At 42.1% G+C, this 26380-nt stretch overlaps 1 protein-coding gene across 1 annotated transcript; it reads left to right on the forward strand.

Moving 5' to 3' along the window:
* The first annotated feature begins 2438 nt into the window (after nt 1–2438).
* On the forward strand, nt 2439–22090 carry LOC106569094 (uncharacterized). The gene is made up of 10 exons (XM_082960678.1): nt 2439–2648; nt 2810–3119; nt 4827–4854; nt 5098–5133; nt 5532–5589; nt 6588–6918; nt 7621–7766; nt 20651–20944; nt 21062–21181; nt 21343–22090. The coding sequence occupies exons 1-10, from the start codon at nt 2579–2581 to the stop codon at nt 21741–21743; spliced, it is 1794 nt and encodes a 597-aa protein (XP_082816804.1). The 5' UTR covers nt 2439–2578; the 3' UTR covers nt 21744–22090.
* The last annotated feature ends 4290 nt before the right edge of the window (nt 22091–26380 follow it).

The following is a 26380-nucleotide window of genomic DNA, read 5'->3' on the forward strand; positions in this document are numbered from 1 at the left end:
AATCTGACATAGCGATTGCATAAAGGAGTTCTGTATCTATAATTCTTAAAATAATTGTTATGTATTTTGTCAATGATTATGATGAGTAATTTAGTAAATTCACCGGAAGTTTTTGGTGGGAATACATTTTCTGAACATCACACGCCAATGTAAAAAGCTGTTTTTTGATATAAATATGAACTTGATTGAACAAAACATGCATGTATTGTATAACATAATGTCCTAGGAGTGTCATCTGATGAAGATCATCAAAGGTTAGTGCTTCATTTATGTCACGGTTGTCGTTGGGAATGGAGGACCAAAACGCAGCAGGAATGTGGATGCTCATCTTGTATTTTATTTTAAATAAAGAGAACACAAAATAACAAAACGACGAAGAACTCACAAACAACCAAACAGTCTTGTAAGGCTCACACACGCAAAACAAGAGACAATCTCCCACCAACAGTAAACCAAACAATTACCCATATATAGGACTCTCAATCAGAGGCAACGAGAAAGCACCTGCCTCCAATTGAGAGTCCAACCCCCCATTAACCTAAACATAGAAATACAACCAACTATACTAAACATAGAAATACATAAACAAGGAACAGTGCCCAAAAACCCCGGAATACATAAATCAAATACCCTTCTCCAAAAACACCACCCCGAACCACATAAAACAAATACCCTCTGCCACGTCCTGACCAAACTACAATAACAAATAACCCTTATCCTGGTCAGGACGTGACAATTTAGATGTGTTTTGGGCTTTTGTGACATTATATGCTAGCTTGGAAAATGGCTGTGTGATTATTTTTGGCTATGTACTCTCCTAACATAATCTAATGTTTTGCTTTCGCTGTAAAGCCTTTTTTAAATCGGACAATGTGGTTAGATTAACGAGAGTCTTATCTTTAAAATGGTGTAAAATAGTCATATGCATTTTTGAGGTTTTTGTATTTCGCGCCACGCTGTTCCACTGGTTGTTGAATAGAGTGGGACGGTCACGTCCCAACTAGCCCAGAGAGGTTAAGCAAATCCTTAACCTTTTAGCTAACCCTTCCCCTAATCCTAACCTTAACCCTTTAACCTAACTCCTAACCCTAACCCCTAATCTAGCTAATGTTAGTCAGCTAGCTAACGTTGGTGTTAGTCACCTAGTCACCTACTGTAGCTAACAACTGCCACAACAAATTGGATTTCTTAACATAACATACATTTACAAATTCATAACATATTGTATATTTTGCAAATTCTTGGCATATTTTACGTTTTCAAATTCGTAGCATAATATATGAAATGTAATTATTAGCATATCTTCAAAATGGATGATTGACATCCACAAATTAGTACATAGCATACAAAATTGTAACATACAATACTAAATGGAATGGTTAGAATTTACTTACAGGATAATACGAAATTCTCTGAGACGAGGTTGTAAATGTAGACGTAGATTTACGGGGTGGCAGGTTAGTGGTTAGAGCGTTGGGCCAGTAACCAAAAGGTTGCTGGATTGAATCCCCGAGCTGCCAAGGTAAAAATCTGTTATTCTGCCCCTGAGCAAGGCAGTTAACCCAGTGTTCATAGGCTGCCATTGTAAATTAAATTGTTCTTATTTGACTTGCCTAGTTAAATATAAATGGTAAGAGACATTAAAATTTCATTACATTATCTCACGGATTAGAAAATATACCATTGTTTTATTTTTAGAGTTGTTACTTATATGAATTTAGAAGTGTTACTAATTTTAAAAAAACTATACTCAGTATCGTGAACAGGATAATGGAAAAGCCAGCACAAGGAGGCCACATTACCAAGTAAGTTTTGCTATCTACTCTAAAATGACTTGTTTACAGTATTTGAACATTCCGTCTATGCTGTGCTGCATGGTCACGCCTGTGCTGCTACAAAGACAGAAACCAAGAGAGCACACCAGTTTCTATATTGTAATATCAGTTTGACTTGCTCGTTTTATCCTATGATAATTATGGGACATTGGCTGTGGGCCTCTGTTATTCTTGCTGCACTTATCTGTGGTAGGATATGGCTCTCATGATCTTTTTCTCAATACCCTGATGTTACTGGAATCCTGACATTTTTCACAAAGTTATTCTTCTTTGTTTCCAGAGTGCAGAGGAGCAGACGGTGTAACTCAGTCAAAAAGAGAAGTGACTGCTTATGAAGGAAGGAGAAGACGTGTCTCTCAACTGTGAATATAACACCAGTTTATCAGCTCCATCTCTCTTCTGGTACATTCAATCCAGAAATTATTACCCTGAATATGTTTTGTGGAAGGATGTCATTGGACCAGGGATATGATAAAATCAAGGGTAGATTTGATGCCCATCTAAATTCCATCACCAAATCAGTCCCCTTGACCATCCAGAGGTTGCAGTTGTCTGACTGCTGTGTACCACTGTGCTCTGAGGCCCACTGTGACAACAGGATATACAGCCCACCTACAAAAACTAGTGCATCTTTGGCACTAGTGAAGAAAATATGCAAGCCGTAGTTCTGTGGTGGGTGTGATGTTAGCAGGGCTGTACACCTCACACAGTGACACACAGAAGAACATTTCAGACGAGAGTGAATGAATGCAAACATCAGTCTGAAGATGGAGAAATCAATCAGTGTATTGATCATTCTGATTATGAGTACAGGTAAACAATACCTAAACATTTGAACTCCTTGCATCCTCATAATCAGATTATTCAATTATGGTATTGGTAGTAAAACAACTTTTGATGAAGTAAAGTTATTGTGAAAAAGTGGAAAAAGCATGTGTTTTAATCAACTTCATTATCTATTTTTTTCTATGCAGGAATGGTATCTGGAGATAGTGTGACTCCTGACAAGGAGGAGTACACCCCCACTGAGGGATCATCAGTGACTCTGAGCTGTACATATAAAACAAGAAGCAATTATATTTACCTTTACTGGTACCGGCATTATTCTAACCAGGCTCCTCAGTTTCTACTGTATAAAGGTGCTGGATCATGGAGCTCTGAAGAACATATCCCTGATAAGAGATATAAATCCACAACATCCTCGACATCAACTGAACTGGTCATAACAAGCCTAACCCTGGCAGACACAGCTCTCTACTACTGTGCTCTCAGGGATTATACCCAGTGATACAAAGTCTATAAGATGCTGTACAAAAACATGCACACCAAAAATGCTTTGTTGCGGTGGGGAACATAATTAAACATCAAACACAATTTGATATCATAATGGCAGAGGTTTAGATCAGAGAAATGTGGTCACACCTTTGCAATCACCAGGTGGTCTAGTGATTCTCTGTCTTCATATTCAATGAGCTGTGAGAAAGATATATTATTCACTCTTCAGTTGTCTTCAATGCCACTTAGACAGGTATTTTGATATTGGTTGGAAAAGCACTTAGGCAGACATTGAGATCAGAGAATTGTGGTCACACCTGTGCAATATTATTATTTATTGTTGGCCCTCCTCACAATTCACACTGGCTTGGTGGTGTAGTATGACAGCACCGATCCCGAGGAAGTTAAGATCACAGAATTGTGGTCACACCTGGTCTGTGTGCAATCTAGTGTTTCGCTGTCTCCTATATAATGCACTGTGAGAAAGATGTATTCCTAACTCTTCAATCAACAGTCTTCAATTCCACTTAGATAGTTTTATAGCGGTTGGAAAAGCACTTGGGAATATGACAGTGTAACAATGTTATTGCTTATAGTTTCCACTCCTCACAATTCACACTGCTTGGTTGTGAAGCATGAAAGTCAACCTGAAGGGGGCAACCTAACAAAGCACACACACCCCTGAATCAGAGGATGCCATACAGACAGACACCGCCCCATGATCTACTACTGCATGTAATACAGAACAACATGAAGCATCAACAGTAGGACAGAGGGTGTCAAAGCTCTGTGATAGAGAGATCAGCATTGTTCTGCTCCTTACCTTTTCCACTTCAAACTGACTGACTAGTCATGAGAAATTGGCTGATCCTGCATGTTCTGGCTGCATGCTGCTTTGGTATAACATCACTCTGTTCACCTGTCTCTTTCTGTGCATTTGTTCATTTTCTTTATATACATTATTATTACATTTTGTGAAGATTTATTTATCTTTCTTTTCAGGGTGCAGAGCAGAAGAGAATGTAACACAGCCAACAGAAGATGTAATGGTCGTAGAAGAACAACCAACAACACTCACTTGTCTATTTGATACAACTTCTCAATCACCATATCTGTTCTGGTACAAACAACTAGCAAATGGCAAGCCCATGTTAATGCTGAGAAGGGATACGTTTGGAGTTGGGGAAACCGCTACTGAGTTCAAGGACAGATTTAATGCCCGTCTGAATGTCACAGCAAAGTCAGTCCCCTTGACGATCCAGAGGGTGCATCTGTCTGACTCTGCTGTGTACTACTGTGCTCTGAGGCCCACTGAGACAACATGATATACAGCCCCCTTACAGAAACTATAGGTTTCACATGTTTCCATAGAAACATACAGTACCACTGAAAAGTTGGGACAAAAGCACAATATGTATTTCAATATACTTTGTGTACAGAAGTAAACCTGAATAAGATACTCTGTAGGCTACACAAGTGTTTATACATTAATTATAATATGTGTACGTTTTCACAACAAACCAAGAAAATAAGTTTATCATACTCACTTCATGGAACATTCATGTAATTGAAAATTGCTCTAGGCTTTTAATTTTATGTGAGCTAGACATAAGCTTTTCACTTTGGCTAATGTACTGCAAAGAGTGCTTATATCTAATACTGATGAGGTAATATTGACTCATACATTTCTTTACAATCTTCCCTGTCTCTGAACAGGCTCCTTCGTGATTTATGTCAGTTGATGGTGATACACAGGCTGAGATGGACATGGAAGAGAGAGAGAGGATCTCTACCTCTTACTGTAACTCACAGTCACTCTCAGTGTGTTCTGTATAACCATGGTACTCTTGTCTGATCATCTGGCTGGTTCTTGATGTATTCTGCTTCGGTATGACGGAACCTTTTCTCTCATTGGTTTATATAATCATCATCTATCTCATTTTTAAATATTTCGTTATCACTCACTTTATCTTTGTTTGTCTTCCAGAGTGTACAGGAGACCATGTTCAACAGCAACCAGGAGGTGTGATTGTTATAGAAGGAGGACTGGTAACACTGAGTTGTCAATATAAAACCACTGCTACTAATGCATATCTATATTGGTACAAACAAGAAGCAAATGACTTCCCTACACATATGTTGAGATGTTATTCTTTTGGATCTGGAGAAAATGCTGCCTGGTTCAAGAAAGGATTCAACGTAAGTCTAAATACCAAGACACAATCAGTCCCCTTGACGATTAAGAGGTTGCAGCTATCTGACTCTGCTGTGTCCTACTGTACTCTGAGGACCTCTGTGACAACAGGATATACAGCCCCCTTACAAAAACTCTGTATGTGCACGTGGATGTGTGTGTACAGTACTGTGACGACCCTCCCAATGTGCTGAAGTCTTTCTCTTTACTCTTGTTTTCCTTAATAGGATTTCCGTGGGCGGAGCTGGACGGGTCATCAGGGGAATGGGACACACCTGGGCTCGGGTGTGCCCTGGGGATAAATACACCTTCCCCCATTCATTGAGGAGACTCTCTCCCTGCAGACACGCTGTTGGATTTTGGTTGTGGCATTTTTTTGTGGCTGTTTTGTTTGTTTGCTTTGGCACCTTTCAACACCCCTCATTAATACATGCATGCAACCACTCACTTACACTACACACACCATTGTTACTTGTTTATTGTTTACTTCAGTTAATAAATATGTTTTGTTATTCCTTGATCTCCACGTTGTCTCCCTTTTTGTTACGGGCTATGAGCCGGTTCGTGACAAGTACTTTGTGTTGTGTGCCGTTTTTTAAGTCAAGGGGAGGTGTTATATAATTGAAGTAGAGGTAAGGAAATGCCTGTTATAGCTGACAGTGAGAAACCAGAGTCATTCTGTCATAACTATACTTGTGTTCACTCTTTTGTCACGTACGTCATAATAACGTTCGGACCAAGGCGCAGCGTGAGTATCGTTCCACAGCTTTATTATATGTAAAACTTAACCAGACAAACTATAAACAAAATAACAAACCGTGACGACAGAGGTGCAACATGCACTAACTCAAAATAATCTCACACAAACACAGGTGGGAAAAACAACCACTTAAATATGATCCCCAATTAGAGACAACGATGACCAACTGCCTCTAATTGGGAATCATACAAAAACCCCAACATAGAAAAAAGAAAAACTAGATAAACCCCCCAGTCACGCCCTGACCTACACTACCATAGAAAATAAGAGCTCTCTATGGTCAGGACGTGACATTTTCACTGTGTTAAATAATACTTACCAGCATGTTACTGGGATCAATATTAAAATTAACACTGGTGGGTGAGTTTGATGCTATTTGTCATATCCAATCATTGTGAATGAAGACTGGAGTCACATTACTGTGAAGGCAATTTTGTCAATTTTGAATACACTTGACTGAATAATGATTTGAATTGTATGATAATTTCCTGATAATAATTCCTGTTTTCATAAATGTTTACAGGTGGCAGTCATGGGAATGACATCACTCCAACAACAGATAAGGTGTTTGGGTTGGAGAGTGATGTCATAAATCTGTCCTGTAACTACTCCTCTGCTAGTACTCTCCAGTGGTATCATCAGTACCCTGGATCACCTCCCATCTTCCTCCTCCTCACTGGAGTGTCCTCAAACCCCTCTGTAGTGAAAGCTAAACCTGAGGACCCTCGACTGTCTGTTAAACTGAATGATGAGAGAACCCATGTGGACCTGGAGATCTCCTCTGCTGAAGTGTTAGACTCTACTCTGTACTACTGTGCCCTGGAGCCCACAATGAAAGAAAACCCAGACACACTGTACAAAATTCTAAACTGAAACACTGACATCCCCTAAGAGAAACACTTTTATTATTAGGTTACCTTCAGTAGACAAAAAATATACATGTAGGCTGGAAATGAACAGTGAGTTATTTTCAATAAACAATAATAAAATGTTGAAACAAATGAAAAAGTGACCGAAACTAATTTGGTCATCTGAATATGTTGCAGATGTATACTGTAGATTCTAGATATGAAGATGAAATCAAAAAGACCTGCGAATGAATGAATTGCCTCATGTTTAACACATTACAATTTTACAGATCTGCCCTTCAAGCAATGTTTTCCCGTATGACATCACCGTAGACAGGTCAGGTCCTTCTGCCAACTCTGTGCCCTAAAATCAAGAAAATACATGGAGATACAGTGAGGAAAAAAGTATTTGATCCCCTGCTGATTTTGTACGTTTGCCCACTGACAAAGAAATCATTAGTCTATAATTTTAATGGTAGGTTTATTTGAACAGTGCGAGACAGAATAACAACAAAAGAATCCAGAAAAACGCATGTCAAAAATGTTATAAATTGATTTGCATTTTAAGAAGGGAAATAAGTATTTGACCCCCTCTCAATCAGAAAGATTTCTGGCTCCCAGGTGTCTTTTATACAGGTATCGAGCTGAGATTAGGAGCACACTCTTAAAAGGAGTGCTCCTAATCTCAGTTTGTTACCTGTATAAAAGATACCTGTCCACAGAAGCATTCAACCAATCAGATTTCAAAGTCCCCACCATGGCCAAGACCAAAGAGCTCTCCAAGGATGTCAGGGAGAAGATTGTAAACCTACACAAGGCTGGAATTGGCTATCAGACCATCGCCAAGCAGCTTGGTGAGAAGGTGACAACAGTTGGTGCGATTATTTGCAAATGGAAGACACAAAAGAACTGTCACTCTCCCTCGACCTGGGGCTCCATGCAAGATCTCACCTCGTGGAGTTGCAATGATCATGAGAACAGTGAGGAATCAGCCCAGAACTACACAGGAGCATCTTGTCAATGATCTCAAGGCAGCTGGGACCATAGTCACCAAGAAAACAATTGGTAACACACTATGCCATGAAGGACTGAAATCCTGCAGCACCCGCAAGGTCCCCCTGCTCAAGACAGCACATATACATGCCCGTCTGAAGTTTGCCAATGAACATCTGAATGATTCAGTGGACAACTGGGTGAAAGTGTTGTGGTCAGATGAGACCAAAATGGAGCTCTTTGGCATCAACTCAACTCGTCGTGTTGGGAGGTGGAGGAATGCTGCCTATGACCCCAAGAACACCATCCCCACTGTCAAACATGGAGGTGGAAACATTATGCTTTGGGGGTGTTTTTCTGCTAAGGGGACAGGATAACTTCACCGCATCAAAGGGACGATGGACTTGTCAAATCTTGGGTGAGAACATCCTTCCCTCAGCCAGGGCATTGAAAATGGGTCGTGGATGGGTATTCCAGCATGACAATGACCCAAAACACACGGCCAAGGCAACAAAGGAGTGGCTCAAGAAGAAGCACATTAAGGTCCTGGAGTGGCCTAGCCAGTCTCCAGACCTTAATCCCATAGAAAATCTGTGGAGGGAGATGAAGGTTCCAGTTGCCAAACGTCAGCCTCAAAACCTTAATGACTTGGAGAAGATCTGCAAAGAGGAGTGGGTCAAAATCCCTCCTGAGATGTGTGCAAACCTGGTGGCCAACTACAAGAAACGTCTGACCTCTGTGATTGCCAACAAGGGTTTTGCCACCAAGTACTAAGTCATGTTTTGCAGAGGGGTCAAATACTTATTTCCCTCATTAAAATGCAAATCAATTTATAACATTTTTGACATGCGTTTTTCTGGATTTTTTGTTGTTGTTATTCTGTCTCTCACTGTTCAAATAAACCTACCATTAAAATGATAGACTGATAATTTCTTTGTCAGTGGGCAAACATACAAAATCAGCAGGGGATCAAATACTTTTTCCCCTCACTGTAGATGAGCAGATGATGATGTGCAAGTAGAAATACTGGTGTGCAAAAGAGCAGCGGTGTAAATAAAAACAATATGGGGATGAGGTAGGTAGATTGGGTGGGCTATTTACAGATGGACTATGTACAGCTGCAGCGATCGGTTAGCTGATGTTTAAAGTTAGTGAGGGAAATATTAGTCTCCAGATTCAGCGATTTTTGCAATTCGTTCCAGTCAATGGCAGCAGAGAACTGGAAGGCGGCCAAAGGACGTGTTGGCTTTGGGGATGGCCAGTAAAATATACCTGCTAGAGTGCATGCTACGGGTGGGTGTTGTTATCGTGACCAGTGAGCTGAGATTTTTTAAATGTATTTTTATTTCACCTTTATTTAACCAGGTAAGCTAGTTGAGAACAAGTTCTCATTTACAACTGCGACCTGGCCAAGATAAAGCAAAGCAGTGCGACAGAAACAACAACACAGAGTTACATGGAATAAACAAGCATACAGTCAACACAATAGAAAAAAAAGAAAGTCTATATACATATATGAGGTATGGCAATAAATAGGCCATAGTAGCAAAGTAATTACAATTTAGCAGATTAACACTGGAGTGACAGATGAGCAGATGATGATGAGCAGATGATGGTGTGTAAGTAGTGATACTGGTGTGCAAAAGAGCAGCAAAGTAAATAAAAACAATATGGGGATGAGGTAGGTAGATTGGGTGGGCTATTTACAGATGGACTATGTACAGCTGCAGCAATCGGTTAGCTGCTCAGATAGTTGATGTTTAAAGTTAGTGAGGGAAATGTAAGTCTCCAGCTTCAGCGATTTTTGCAATTAGTTCCAGTCACTGGCAGCAGAGAACTGGAAGGAAAGGCGGCCAAAGGAGGTGTTGGCTTTGGGGATGACAAGTGAGATATACCTGCTGGTGCCCGTGCTATGGGTGGGTGTTGTTATCGTGACCAGTGAGCTGAGATAAGGGCGGAGCTTTACCTAGCATAGACTTGTAGATGACCTGGAGCCATTGGGTCTGGCGACGAATATGTAGCGAGGACCAGCCGACTAGAGCATACAGGTCGCAGTGGTGGGTGGTATAAGGCGCTTTGGTAACAAAACGCATGGCACTGTGATAGACTGCATCCAATTTGCTGAGTAGAGGTATTGGAAGCTATTTTGTAGATGACATCCCCGAAGTCGAGGATCGGTAGGATAGTCAGTTTTACTAGGGTAAGTTTGGCGGCGTGAGTGAAGGAGGCTTTGTTGCGAAATAGAAAGCCAATTCTAGATTTGATTTTGAATTGGAAATGTTTGATATGAGTCTGGAAGGAGAGTTTACAGTCTAGCCAGACACCTAGGTATTTGTAGTTGTCCACGTATTCTAGGTCAGAACCGTCCAGAGTAGTGATGCTAGTCGGTCGGGCGGGTGTGGGCAGTGAACAGTTGAAAAGCATGCATTTGGTTTTGCTAGCGTTTAAGAGCAATTGGAGGCCACAGAAGGAGTGTTGTATGGCATTGAAGCTCGTTTGGACATTAGTTAACTTCTTACATCTAGGGGTTCCGCTAGCGGAAGGCTTTACAGCGAAAGCAAAACATTAGATTATGTCAGGAGAGTACATAGCCAAAAATAATCACACAGCCATTTTCCAAGCAAGCATATATGTCACAAAAACCCAAAACACAGCTAAATGAAGCACTAACCTTTGATGATCTTCATCAGATGACACTCCTAGGACATTATGTTATACAAAACATGCAAAAACAAAACAATCAAGTTCATATTTATATCAAAAAACAGCTTTTTACATTGGCGTGTGATGTTCAGAAAATGTTTTCCCACCGAAAACTTCCGGTGAATTTACTAAATTACTCATCATAAACGTTGACAAAATACATACATTATTTTAAGAATTATAGATACAGAACTCCTTTATGCAATCGCTGTGTCAGATTTTAAAATAGCTTTTCGGCGAAAGCACATTTTGCAATATTCTGAGTACATAGCTCAGCCATCACGGCTAGCTATTTTGACACCCGCCAACTTCGGGGCACACTAAACTCAGAATTAGTATTAGAAAAATTGTATTACCTGTGCTGATCTTCGTCAGAATGCACTCCCAGGACTGCTACTTCCACAAGAAATGTTGTTTTTGTTCCAAGTAATCTATAGTTATGTCCAAATACCTCCGTTTTGTTCGTGCGTTCAGGTCACTATCCAAAGGGTAACGAGCGAGCGCAATTCAAGACAAAAAAATTCAAAATGTTCCATTACCGTACTTAGAAGCATGTCAAACGCTATTTAACCTGTTATGGCTAGGGGGCAGTATTTTCACGGCAGGATAAAAAACGTACCCGATTTAATCTGATTATTACTCCTGCCCAGAAACTAGAATATGCATGTAATTATTAGCTTTGGATAGAAAACACTCCAAAGTTTCTAAAACTGTTTGAATGGTGTCTGTGAGTATAACAGAACTCATTTGGCAGGCCAAAACCTGAGAAGATTCTGTACAGGAAGTACCCTGTCTGACCATTTCTTCCCCTTCTTGATTATCTCTATCCATTACAAAGGATTTCTGCTGTTACGTGACACTTCCTACGGCTTCCATGGGCGCTCAGAGCCCGGGAAAAAGCTGAATGACCTAATTCAAAGCCCTGGCTGAAACACACGAGCGCTTTTGCTAAGTGGTCTATCAGAGGACAAAGGGCTTAGGCTCGTGCACTGGCCGCCCCCGTCTTTCTGTTTTTCCCTCTATTTACCGAAACGCAGATTCCCGGTCGGAATATTATCGCTTTTTTACGAGATAAATTGCATAAAAATTGATTTTAAACAGCGGTTGACATGCTTCGAAGTACGGTAATGGAATATTTAGAATTTTTTTGTCACGAAATGCGCCATATGCGCGACCCTGATTTACCATTTCGGATAGTGTCTGGAACGCACGAACAAAACGCCGCTGTTTGGATATAACGATGGATTATTTGGGACCAAACCAACATTTGTTATTGAAGTAGAAGTCCTGGGAGTGCATTCTGACGAAGAACAGAAAAGGTAATAACATTTTTCTAATAGTAAATCTGATTTTGGTGAAGGCTAAACTTGCCGGGTGTCTAAATAGCTAGCCCGTGATGGCTGGGCTATGTACTTAGAATATTGCAAAATGTGCTTTCACCAAAAAGCTATTTTAAAATCGGACATATCGAGTGCATAGAGGAGTTCTGTATCTATAATTCTTAAAATAATTATGCTTTTTGTGAACGTTTATCGTGAGTAATTTAGTAAATTGTTAGTAAATTACCCGGAAGTTTGCGGGGGGTATGCTAGTTCTGAACGTCACATGCTAATGTAAAAAGCTGTTTTTTGATATAAATATGAACTTGATTGAACAAAACATGCATGTATTGTATAACATAATGTCCTAGGTGTGTCATCTGATGAAGATCATCAAAGGTTAGTGCTGCATTTAGCTGTCTTCTGGGTTTTTGTGACATTATATGCTAGCTTGAAAAATGGGTGTCTGATTATTTCTGTCTGGGTACTCTGCTGACATAATCTAATGTTTTGCTTTCGCTGTAAAGCCTTTTTGAAATCGGACAGTGTAGTTAGATTAACTAGAGTCTTGTCTTTAAAATGATGTAAAATAGTCATATGTTTGAAAAATTGAAGTTTTCGGATATTAGAGGAATTTGTATTTCGCGCCACGCCCATCATTGGATATTGGAGCAGGTGTTCCGCTAGCGGAACATCTAGATGTAAGAGGTTAAAATCAATTTTTATGGTATTTTTCTCGGAAAATAGCGATAATATTCCAACCGGACAATAGTGTATTCATTCAAGGAGAAAAAGAAAAAACAGCGTGCTCGCGGGAACGCGCATATCCAATCTCTTAGTCACCAGGCAGACCACTGAGAAACTGAGCTACTACACTCTGCCCAGAGACAGGAGACGCCTCAATCCGCTTTCTGAAGGCTTTAGAGAGCCAATGGAAGCCTTAGAATGTGCTACGTAACCCCGCAGATACTGTAGTTTCAATAGAGAATCAAAAGAAGAACTACAAATTCTCAGACAGGCCACTTCCTGCTTGGAATTTCCTCAGGTTTTTGCCTGCCATATGAGTTCTGTTATACTCACAGACACCATTCAAACAGTTTTAGAAACTTCAGAGTATTTTCTATCCAAATCTACTAATATTATGCAAATATTTGACTCTGGGCCCGAGAAGTAGGCCGTTTAATTTGGGTATGTTTTTCATCCGGCCATGAAAATACTGCCCCCTATAGCGAAGAGGTTAACACAGTGTCCAAAGAAGGGCCAGATGTATATAGAATGGTGTCGTCTGCGTAGAGGTGGATCAGGGAATCACCCGCAGCAAGAGCGACATTGTTGATATACACAGAAAAAAAGAGTCAGCCTGATAATTGAACCCTGTGGTACCCCCATAGCGACTGCCAGAGGTCCGGACAACAGGCCCTCCGATTTTACACACTGATCTCTGTCTGCGAAGTAGTTGGTGAACCAAGCGAGGCAGTCATTTGAGAAACCAAGGCTATTGAGTCTGCCGATAAGAATACGGTGATTGACAGAGTCGAAAGCCTTGGCCAGGTCGATGAAGACGTCTGCACAGTACTGTCTTTTATCGATGGCGGTTATGATATCGTTTAGTACCTTGAGCGTGGCTGAGGTGCACCCGTGACCAGCTCTGAAACCGGATTTCACAGCGGAGAAGGTACGGTGGGATTCGAAATGGTCAGTGATCTGTTTATTAACTTGGCTTTCAAAGACTTTAGAAAGGCAGGGCAGGATGGATATAGGTCTGTAACAGTTTGGGTCTAGAGTGTCACCCCCTTTGAAGAGGGGGATGACCGCGGCAGCTTTCCAATCTTTAGGGATCTCCGACTAAATGAAAGAGAGGTTGAACAGACTGGTAATAGGGGTTGCAACAATGGCGGTAGATCATTTTAGAAAGAGAGGGTCCTGATTGTCTAGCCCAGCTGATTTGTACCGGTCCAGGTTTTGAAGCTCTTTCAGAACATCTGCGATCTGGATTTGGGTGAAGGAGAAGCTGGGGAGGCTCGGGCAAGTAGCTGCGAGGGGTGCGGAGCTGTTGGCCGGGGTTGGGGTAGCCAGGAGGAAATCATGGCCAGCCGTAGAGAAATGCTTATTGAAATTTTCGATTATCATGGATTTATTGGTGGTGACCGTGTCACCTAGCGTCAGTGCAGTGGGCAGCTGGGAGGAGGTGCTCTTGTTCTCCATGTACATTACAGTGTCTCAAAACTTTTTGGAGTTAGAGCTACAGGATGCAATTTTCTGTTTGAAAAAGCTAGCCTTTGCTTTCCTGACTGACTGTGTGTATTGGTTTCTGACTTCCCTGAACAGTTGCATATCGCGGGGACTATTCGATGCTATTGATGTCCGCCACAGGATGTTTTTGTGCTGGTCAAGGGCAGTCAGGTCTGGAGTGAACCAAGGGCTATATCTGGTCTTAGTTCTACATTTTTTTGAAAGGGGCATTCTTATTTAAGATGGTGAGGAAATTACTTTTAAAGAACGATCAGGCATCCTCGACTGACGGGATGAGATCAATATCCTTCCAGGATACCTGGGCCAGGTCGATTAGAAAGGCCTGCTCGCAGAAATGTTTTAGGGAGCGTTTGACAGTGATGAGGTGTGTTCGTTTGACCGCGGACCATAGCGGATGCAGGCAATGAGGCAGTGATCGCTGAGATCCTGATTGAAAACAGCAGAGGTGTATTTGGAGGGCAAGTTGGTCAGGATAATATCTATGTTTATGGATTTAGGATTGTACCTGGTGGTTTCCTTGATAATTTGTGTGAGATTGAGGGCATCTAGCTTAGATTGTAGGACTGCTGGGGTGTTAAGCATATCCCAGTTTAGGTCACCTAACAGAACGAACTCTGAAGATAGATGGGGGGCAATCAATTTACTCTCTCTTGTAACTACACCTCTTCTGGTAACACTCTTCTATGGTGTCAACAATATCCCGAATCTGCACCACAGTTACTGGTTATGGAGTATGTGGATATTACACCAGGGTCCACTCTAAATTGTGACTAAAAGGCCAAACATGTGAATCTGGAGATCTTCTCTGCTGAAGTAACATACTCTGCTATGTACTACTGTGCTCTGAGACACAAAGTGACAGGAAAACCAGAGACACTGTACAAAAACCTAGAACATCTGATTACGGGGAGAAAGTTATCAACAGGCAGTAGAATGAAGATGTCCTAAACACTAAGCCCCTCTATTCTACCCATAACTCTAACCCTAACTTCATGTCAAGATCAGTTATTAATTTCAAACTGTTTTCTTCATATTGAAGTATAACATGAATGGAGAAGCACTGCATCAAATACCCTAGTTTCATACTCCTAATTAACCTTACACCTCTGAAGACTCTAGTCACTTCCAATGCCAGTCAGGAGAACTAGTATTTGATCTCTCAACACTCAAAAGCAAATCTATTTATAATAATGATACAATAGTTCCATCTAGTGTTCAACATTCTGCCCAACAAGGTGAAAACTTGACAATGCTTGTATTTTCAAGGGTAAGTTACTGGTGAGAGTCCATAGGTGTCAGTAAAGTATCATCAATTTGCTCCTATTCTTTTAAATGACACATGCAGCATGTCAACACTACAGGTGTCTGTGTTGTAGAATAATTTCCCCCACAAACAGAATTTATATTTATTATGTTTTAACCCTTTCTTGTCACATTTGCATGTTATTGTTGTGCTTCTTGTATTCACAATTTGCAATGATTTTACACATTAAACAAAAGCTTAAACACAACATACAACAATTTCAAAGCTTTTTCCAGTTCATATAAGGAAATCAGTCAGTTGAAATACATTCATAAGGCCCTAATCTATGGATTTCACATGACTGGGAATACAGATATGCATCTGTCGGTCAAAGATACCTTAAAAAGAAAGTAGGATCAGAAAACCAGTCAGTATCTGGTGTGACAGGGATTAGGATCATGGTTGCATCCAGGGTCAGTCATTGGTTTCAATAATAAATCCAATCATCAGTTGACTTGACTACTGTTTTACAAATCTATATATATTTGATGTCGGTGCCCCCACGGAAATCTAATGAGCATAATAAAAAAATCCCCATGAAAATCTGTCAGTTTAAGCTAGTGATATGTTTTTTTTTCTTCATTGGATGCATCTGTGGTGCATTGGATGTGTCTGCAGTGAAAGGTGACAGAGCTAGAACGATGTTTGTCAGACCATGAGACATCCCAATAATCGTTCTTCTCACGAAATCATCTGTTGCGTCCGAACGGCCTACAAACTACTATGACCCCTCTATGGAAAGATGAGACTCTGGAGAACACAATGGTGTTGTCCGTTTTAATCTTTGACCCACACAAGCGTCTTGGGACAGCCTATCTGCCGACTTCTGTCTGTAGCACCAGAACAGTTTGGGCTACACACTAATATAACCCTTCCGTAGAAAGGTGAGAACTCGTAAATTATTGTGAGACTCCGTAAAACCTATATGTCGGTTGTTTTGGTCTAGGATGCCCACAGGCCTCAAGCCTCGTCTGATGGTCCCACGGTACCGGTTGAAAAAATAAATAGAAGTATATATGGAGACTTTTTAGTGCCAAAAAACATGTAAAAAACAACATAAAGTGTTTCCAGATCTTTTGTATTTCTCTCAGATATCGGACAGACACTTCAGAAAAACGTCCTTTTGATTTAGTTGACGGACTACTGTATATTATGTTCCATGTAGTGAATGTGTTATTCAATGAATTTGTATGGTCTAATTGCAGCAAGACCAAAGAAAACATTTCATCAAAATGTTTTTGTCTTATACTTTTATATTACTTCAAGGGGTCTTAAAATTCAAAATCAAATAGCTAAATATAGCTTTCTATGACTTTCTAAAAACAATTCCACGTCGCTTAGTACAACCCCCTCCCTCAGATAAGACAGAGCTTAGACTGTAGAGCATATTAATGCATAGTAAGGATAACTATTTGTGGCATTGGGCAGCATAGCCCAGGTCTACGTTGGACTGATCCATAGGCTTGTCACGTCCTGACCATAGTGAGTGTTATTTTCTATGGTAGAATTGGTCAGGGCGTGACAGGGGGTGTTTGTCTGGGTTTTGTATGTCTATGTTTTGGTTCTAGGTTTGCATTTCTATGTTGGTGGTGTTTGGCATGACCTCCAATTAGAGGCAGCAGGTTGTCGTTGTCTCTAATTGGATGTCCTATTTAAGTTAGGTTTGTCCCACAGGTGTTTGTGGGTGATTGTTCTTCATGAGGTTATTGTTCCTCCAGAGTCACGGTTTGTTGTTTTGTATATACCTGTAATGTTTTACGATGGCATTCAGTTTCATTGATTTAATAAAACATGTGGAACTACGAAAATGCTGTATCTTGGTCCGCTCCTTCAAACTGTTGTGACAGAATCACCCACCAAAGAAGGACCAAGCAACGTAAGAGGGAGCAGCAGGAGGAATGGACATGGGAGCAGATATTAGACGGCAAGGGATCCTGGACATGGGAGGAGATCCAGAAGGGATGGAATCGCCGTCCATGGGAAGAAGTGGAGGCAGCAAGAGCAGAGCGGTGACGAGAGGAGGCTCTAAATGCACCTAAAGGCAAGACTGAGTGGCAGCCCCAAAAAATGTTTAGGGGGGGGCACAAGGGGAGTTGGGCAGAGTCAGGATGGAGTCCTGAGCCAACTTCCCGGGCTTACTATGAGGAGCAAGTGATGGAGCAGAACACGTATTGTGCGGTGACACGCACTGTGTCGTCAGGGCGCATACAAAGGCCAGTGCGAACTGTGCCCGCACCCCGCAGTGATCGAGCGGAGTTGAGTATCCAGCCAGGGCGGGTTGTGCAGGCCGTGCGCTCCAGACCTCCAGTGCGCCTCCAAGACCCAGTGTACCCTGTGCCTGCTCCGCGCACTCTACCTCCAGTGCGCCACCATAGCCCAGTATGCCCTGTTCCTGCTCCCCGCACTAGCCCGAAGGTATGTAGTACTAGCCTGGCACCTCCTATACCAATCCCACGTAGCAGACCTCCAGTGCGTCACCAGAGCCCACTACATCCGGTTCCTGCTCCCCGCACTAACCTGAAGGTGTGTGTGACTAGCCTGGCGCCTCCTATGCCAGCCCCAAGTAGCAGACCTCCAGTTCGCCACCAAAGCCCGGTAAGGCCGGTGCCTGCTGTGAGCATGCGGTCCGAAGTACGTCTCCCCAGTCCGGTGAGACCAGTTCCAGCGCCCCGAAGGAAACCTCTAATGATGGTCAATGGTCCGACGTCTCCAGCATTAATCCATGGCCCGGAACATCCAGTGATGATCCATGGACTGGAGCCTCAAGTGATGATCCATGGCCCGGAGCCCGTAGGGATGATCCAAGGCACAAAGCCTCCAGTGATGATCCATTGCACGAAGCCTCCAGTGATGATCCATGGCACGAAGCCTCCAGTGATGATCCATGGCACGAAGCCTCCAGTGATGATCCATGGCACAGAGCCTCCAGTGATGATCCATGGCACAGAGCCTCCAGTGATGATCCATGGCACAGAGCCTCCAGTGATGATCCATGGCACAGAGCCTCCAGTGATGATCCATGGCACAGAGCCTCCAGTGATGATCCATGGTACAGAGCCTCCAGTGATGATCCATGACGCGGAACCAGTAGTGATGACCTATGGCACGGAGCCTGCAGCGAAGGTCCCCAGTCCGGAACCTACAGAGACGTTCCTCAGCCCGGAGCATCCAGCGACGCTCCTCAGCCCGGAGCCTCCAGCGACGCTCCTCAGTCCGGAGCCTCCAGCGACGCTCCTCAGTCCGGAGCCTCCAGCGACGCTCCTCAGTCCGGAGCCTCCAGCGACGCTCCTCAGTCCGGAGCCTCCAGCGACGCCTCCCAGTCCGGAGCCTCCAGGGACGCCTCCCAGTCTGGAGCCTCCAGCGACGCCCCCCCAACCCCGAGTCATCAGCGGCGGCCTGCAGCCCCGAGTCATCAGCGGCGGTCTGCAGCCCAGAATCATCAGCGGCGATCTGCAGCCTGGAGTCATCAGCGGCGGTTGGTGGTCCGAAGAATCCGACAATGACCCATGGTATGGTTCCCCCAGTCATACAGAAGCGGGGGGGGATCAGCGGGCAGTGGGGTTACCACGCCAGGAACCAAAGCCGCCGCCATAGACAGTTGTCACCCACCCTACCCTCCCTTTGAGTTGTGTTTTTTAGGTGTGGTCGGAGTCCGCACCTTTGGGGGGGGTACTGTCACGTCCTGACCATAGTGAGTGTTATTTTCTATGGTAGAATAGGTCAGGGCGTGACAGGGGGTGTTTGTCTGGGTTTTGTATGTCTGTTTTGGTTCTAGGTTTGCATTTCTATGTTGGTGGTGTTTGGCATGACCTCCAATTAGAGGCAGCAGGTTGTCATTGTCTCTAATTGGAGGTCCTATTTAAGTTAGGTTTGTCCCACAGGTGTTTGTGGGTGATTGTTCTTTGTGAGGTTATTGTTCCTCCAGCGTCACGGTTTGTTGTTTTGTATATACTTGTAATGTTTAATGGTTGCATTCGGTTTCACTGATTTAATAAAACATGTGGAACTACTAAAACGCTGCATCTTGGTCCGCTCCTTCAAACTGTTGTGACAAGGCTACTGTGGACTGTGCCTTTCTTTCTGATTTTGTTGCAAATCCTCAGTGGATATAAGATTTTATTATATTTGTCAGATGACCTCAATTTGGCCTGAACAGAAAATATATTTCTTCAAACCCCATAACAACTGCCAAATAATAATTTTTAAACGGAGATAACATTATGTAAACAAGATATTTCATGGTTCCAAATATATCAAATTTAACTAGGAATCCCTCTTGCTGTTTAACTAAATAATTGAATATACAATAAGCTTCTCCCCTACTGCAAAGCCCCTACAGTGGATGGAACATAAAGTCTGTATCAATCTATTCTTCCTCTGTACTTGAATCACAATGGCACATTGGATTAGGAGTACTTTACTTATCCTGGCTGCATGCTATTTTGGTAAGAAATAGTGCTTCACCTTTCTACACTCTCATTCTATGAACCTTAGCATATTATGTATTATAAAACCCCCAAATATATTTTTTCAGATTGCAAAGGTGAGGCTGTTGACCAGCAGAGTGGACATGTTACTGCCCTTGAAGGAGGACTGGTAACCTCTTCTGATACATCCAGTTAACTTCTATGGGCTAGGTGGGACATATTTTTTTCAAAATTCTCAATACTGCCCCCTAGCCCCAACAGGTTAACTAGGAACTCTCCTCAGTATGTCCTGAGAAGAGATCGTTAGAAAGAAGGGAGCAATAGCGATGAGTTCCAGGGGGGGTTGATTCCAGGCTGAATTTCACATCTTTCTCTGTAGAGTGCTTGTCTCAGGATTCTCAATGTTTGACAACGCACAAAAAGAGGAGGAGAGAAGGATTTCATGGTGTCATCATGGCATAGCTACATCAGAGTTGTTTTACTATTCTCCCATTGGTCTCACAGTAGCAGACATGGGACCCTGGCTGAGTAATTTACTGATTCTTGCTGCATGTTGTTATGGTATTATAATATTTATTTTTTTGTAATTTGTTTACTGCCTTTGCTCGAATCCCTTTCTTTTTTCAAACATATTTTTCATTACAATGCTATCACTATTTAATTCATCCATTTTTATTCACTCAAATATGTTGCTTGATTATTTTCTCCCTAATACAAATGCGTATTACATTATTTTCCAGAATGCAGAGGAGAAGACTCAGTCATTCAGCCACCAGGAGATGTGATCACTACAGAGGGAGAACAGGTCACACTGGACTGTCAATTTGATGCAGTTAATATGAAGGGTCTCTACCTGTTCTGGTACAAGCATGAAGTAAACGGCTTCCCAGAGTTCATGCTGGGACGTTTTCCTTTTGGAAGTAAAAATGCAACTGAGTTCAAGGATAGATTTGACGCCCATCTCGATGCAGACTCCAAGTCAGTCCCCTTGACGATCCAGAGGTTGCAGCTCTCTGACTCTGCTGTGTACTACTGTGCTCTGAGGCCCACTGTGACAACAGGATATACAGCCTCATTACAAAAACTATTTGATAGTGTGATGTAAGACTCTTAGAGAGCCTAGTGGAAGCTCCTCCTCAATGCTTCATAAGGTAGAGTTAAAGAAGTGGTGACACATACTTGTGTGTTTGCTCTCTCCTTACCTACCCATCTCACTGCAGACATGGAATCTTGGTTGAAGAAAATTCTGATTCTTTCTGCATTTTGTTGGGGTATGATAACTATTTTTTGATTTCCTTACTGCCATTGTTTTAATTATCCCTTTATGTTGTGAAAATAGAGAAAGTTGCTCACTCTACATGCTCCCAATGATTTAATGGGTATAAATCATCAAACACCCTTTATTTTTTCAACGTATATAATTTCTCTCCAGAATGCAGAGGAGACAGAGTATTACAGCCCAAAGGAGTTGAGACGGCTACTGAAGGAGGACAAATAACACTTGTCTGTCTTTATGAAACAGATGATTCAAGTCCATATCTATTCTGGTACAAACAGGGAACAAACGACTACCCCAAGTCTATACTTATGCGGTTCAAATTTGGAACTGTGGACAATGCTACTGATTTCAAGGAGAGATTTCATGCTGATCTAGATGCCAACTCCAAATCAGTCCCCTTGACGATCCAGAGGGTGCAGCTGTCTGACTCTGCTGTGTACTACTGTGCTCTGAAGCCCACTGTGACAACAGGATATACAACCCCTTTACAAAAACATACTGAGCTACACAATGACAATACACCTGTCTGTACAGTTGATAAGAGAATTATCTAATAAAGGTAAATGAATCAATAAACCATGATGAATTATTAGTCATACAGCATGGTTAATGAATAATCAATGTAATGATCAATGTAGGGATCGATTGGTCTGATTAGTTCCGGAAAGTCCAGGAACCACTGGAGAGGGAAAGAAATGTGTGTGTATGCAATTAGTATAGAGTCAATGGCAGATGGTAAAGGGAGTAACTCTTCAAAGAGTTCCTAACCTTGAAGGAAAGGAACAGGCTGAGCCAGTGATAAACAGCGTGAGAAGTCAATGGGGGTTGCAGGTTACCAACAGATTGTGTGTAAATGTATGTGCGTAAGCAAGCAAGAACTATATAATGACTGTTTTGTTATCCTGACGCCAGAACGTTCTCATGAATAAAGCTACAGAAACCTTTTGCAGAAAGCTGAGTCCTTGCATAATTATTTTAACCCATTGTCTTACAAACCTTGGGCATTAGTCAAGGCAAATTGATTATTGATTATTATCATCAAGATATAAAATCCCTTTAACAACTGTATACAACACCACTTTGAAATTGACAGTAACCTTCTCACTACCTCCTTGATACTACCAAGACTAGTGGTAGCAGATGATGATAATCATAGTTTTTATGTCAATAAAGCTACCTCTTCCAATTCAGCTTTAAATGTCAGCCTAGTCTCATAGACTAGACTTAACATAGTACATGTAAATCCGGGACTCTCAAATTAGGACTCTAGTCACCTAGCTAACATCAGCCACAGCAAATTGGAATTCGTAACATATCATACAATATGTTATGAATTTGCAAAACATACAATATGTTATGAATTTGCAAAATGTATGTTTTGCAAATTCGTCTCATAGACTATACTTAACATAGTAAATGTAAATCCTGGACCCTCAAATTAGCATGAAATGTTATGTTTGGTATGGTTACATAAGACAGAAAGTTACTTAACCTGTTATGGCTAGGGGGCAGTATTTTCACGGCTGGATAAAAAACGTACCCGATTTAATCTGATTATTAGTCCTGCCCAGAAACTAGAATATGCATATAATTATTAGCTTTGGATAGAAAACACTTCAAAGTTTATAAAACTGTTTGAATGGTGTCTGTGAGTATAACAGAACTCATTTGGCAGGCCAAAACGTGAGAAGATTCTGTACAGGAAGTACCCTGTCTGACCATTTCTTGAACTTCTTTGCCATCTCTATCCATTACAAAGGATCTCTGCTCTAACGTGACACTTCCTACGTCTTCCATAGGCTCTCAGAGCCCGGGAAAAACCTGAATGTCGTCATTCCAGCCCCAGGCTGAAACACATTATCGCCTTTCTCAAGTGGCCGATCAAGGGACTGTGGGCTTAGGCGCGTGCACTGGCCGCCCCCGTCTTTGTGTTTTTTCCTCTGTTTACCGAAAAGGAGATTCCCGGTCGAAATATTATCGCTTTTTTACGAGATAAATTGCATAAAAATGTATTTTAAACAGCGGTTGACATGCTTCGAAGTACGGTAATGGAATATTTAGATTTTTTTTGTCACGAAATGCGCCATGCGCACGACCCTGATTTACCATTTCGGATAGTTTCTGGAACGCACGAACAAAACGCCGCTATTCGGATATAACGATGGATTATTTTGGACCAAACCAACAGGTCTCACCGGACTGGGGAACGTCGCTGGAGGCTCCGGACTGGGGGACGTCACCGGAAGCTCTGGACTGGAAACTATCGCCGGAAGCTCTGGTCTGGGAAGACACACTGGAGGCCTAATGCGTGGGGCTGGCACAGGTGGCGCAAGACTGGTAACACGCACCTCAGGGTGAGTGCGAGGAGCAGGAACAGGACACACCAGACTGGGCAGGAGCACTAGAGACCTGATGCGTGGGGCTGGCACAGTTGGCGCCAGACTGGTGACACGCACCTCACGGTAAGCGCGAGGAGTTGGCTCAGGTCTCCAACCTGACTCTGCCAATCTCCCCGTGTGCCCCCCCCAAAAAAAAATAATTGTGGGCTGCCTCTCGTGCTTCCCTCGTTGCCGTGCTCTCGCTGCCTCCACCTGTTCCCATGGGAGGCGCTTCTCTCCTGCCCCTAATTCCTCCAAAGCCCTGGATATACTCCTCCTTATCTCCTCAAAAGTCCACTGGTCCATACCACGCTGCTTGGTCATATTGTGGTGGGAGATTCTGTCACGGCTGTTGTAGTAAGGAGTGGACCAAAGTGCAGCGTGTGTTGTTCCACATTTTATTTTCACTGTGAAACTATGCAATACATACACATAAACTAAAGAACAAATAAACAACAAACCAGAGGTGAAACATACACTAACTCAAAAACAATCTCCCACAAAACCAGGTGGGAAAAACCCCTACTTAACCTGTTGGGGTGTAGGGGGCAGTATTTTCACGGCCGGATGAAAAACGTACCCAATTTAAACAGTTTACTACTCTGGCCCAGAAACTAGAATATGCATATTATTAGTAGATTTGGATAGAAAACACGCTGACGTTTCTAAAACTGTTTGAATGATGTCTGTGAGTATAACAGAACTCATATGGCAGGCAAAAACCTGAGAAAAATCCAACCAGGAAGTGGAAAGTCAGAATTGTAGTTCTTCTTTTGATTCTCTATCGAAACTAGTTTTTGTGGGGTCACGTTGCACTTCCTAAGGCTTCCATTGGCTGTCAACAGCCTTCAGAAAGTTTTTTCAGCATTCTCCTGTCACTAGGCAGATAATAGGAGCTCAGTCACTGAGTGGACTGCCTGTGGACAAAGGGATTGGATATGAGCGATCCCGCGAGTGCGCCGTTCCTTCTTTTTCTTCTTGAATGAATATGCTATTGTCCGGTTGGAATATTATCGCAATTTTACATTAAAAATACCATAAAGATTGATTTTAAACAGCGTTTGACATGCTTCTAACCTGTTGGGGATAGGGGGCAGTATTTGCACGGCCGGATAAAAAACGTACCCGATTTAATCTGGTTACTACTCCTGCCCAGTAACTAGAATATGCATATAATTATTGGCTTTGGATAGAAAACACCCTAAAGTTTCTAAAACTGTTTGAATGGTGTCTGAGTATAACAGAACTCATATGGCAGGCAAAAACCTGAGAAGATTCCTTACAGGAAGTGGCCTGTCTGACCATTCCTTGGGCTTCTTGGCTCTGTTTAAAGAAAATGTAGGATCTTTGCTGTAACGTGACACTTCCTACGGCTCCCATAGGCTCTCAGAACCCGGGAAAAAGCTGAATGATGTAATTCCAGCCTCTGGCTGAAAAACATTAGCGCGTTTGGATAGTGGCCGGTCAGAGTACCATCAGACTGAGGCTCGTGCACGAGGGGATCACATGCTTTTATTTTCTCTCTTTGAACGTAAACACGCTTTTCCGGTCGTAATATTATCGCTTTTTTTACGAGAAATGGCATAAAAATTGATTTTAAACAGCGGTTGACATGCTTCGAAGTGCGGTAATGGAATATTTAGAATTTTTTTGTCACAAAATGCGTCGTGCGCGTCACCCTTCTTTACCATTCGGATAGTGTCTTGAACGCACGAACAAAACGCCGCTATTTGGACATAACTATGGATTATTTTGAACCAAACCAACATTTGTTATTGAAGTAGAAGTCCTGGGAGTGCATTCTGACGAAGAACACCAAAGGTAATAACATTTTTCTTGTAGTAAATCTGACTTTGGTGAGTGCTAAACTTGCTGGGTGTCTAAATAGCTAGCCCAGTGATGCCGGGCTATCTACTTAGAATATTGCAAAATGTGCTTTCACCAAAAAGCTATTTTAAAATCGGACATATCGAGTGCATAGAGGAGTTCTGTATCTATAATTCTTAAAATAATTGTTTTGCTTTTTGTGAACGTTTATCGTGAGTAATTTAGTAAATTGTTAGTAAATTCCCCGGAAGTTTGCGGGGGGTATGCTAGTTCTGAACGTCACATGCTAATGTAAAAAGCAGTTTTTTTATATAAATATGAACTTGATTGAACAAAACATGCATGTATTGTATAACATAATGTCCTAGGGTTGTCATCTGATGAAGATCATCAAAGGTTAGTGCTGCATTTAGCTGTGTTTTGGGTTTTTGTGACATTATATGCTAGCTTGAAAAATGGGTGTCTGATTATTTCTGGCTGGGTACTCTGCTGACATAATCTAATGTTTTTCTTTCGTTGTAAAGCCTTTTTGAAATCGGACAGTGTGGTTAGATTAACAAGAGTCTTGTCTTTAAAATGGTGTAAAATAGTCATATGTTTGAGAAATTGAAGTAATAGCATTTCTAAGGTATTTGAATAACGCGCCACAGGATTCCACTGGCTGTTACGTAGGTGGGACGATTTCGTCCCGCCGACCCTAGAGAGGTCAAGTACGGTAATGGAACATTTTGACTTTTTGTCTCTGGTACCGCGCTCACGCGTTATGCCTTTGGATAGTGCTCTGAACGCACAAACAAAAGAGGTATTTGGACATAAATATGGATTATTTCGAACAAAAACAACATTTCTTGTGGAAGTAGCAGTCCTGGGAGTGAATTCTGACGAAGATCAGCAAAGGTAAGAGAATATTTGTAATACTAATTCTGAGTTTAGGTGGCCCCGAACTTGGCGGGTGTCTGTATAGCTTGCTGTGATGGCGAGCTATG

This window comes from Salmo salar, chromosome 14 (genome assembly GCF_965601325.2).
Source record: "Salmo salar chromosome 14, fSalSal1, whole genome shotgun sequence".
Lineage (NCBI taxonomy): Eukaryota > Metazoa > Chordata > Actinopteri > Salmoniformes > Salmonidae > Salmo > Salmo salar.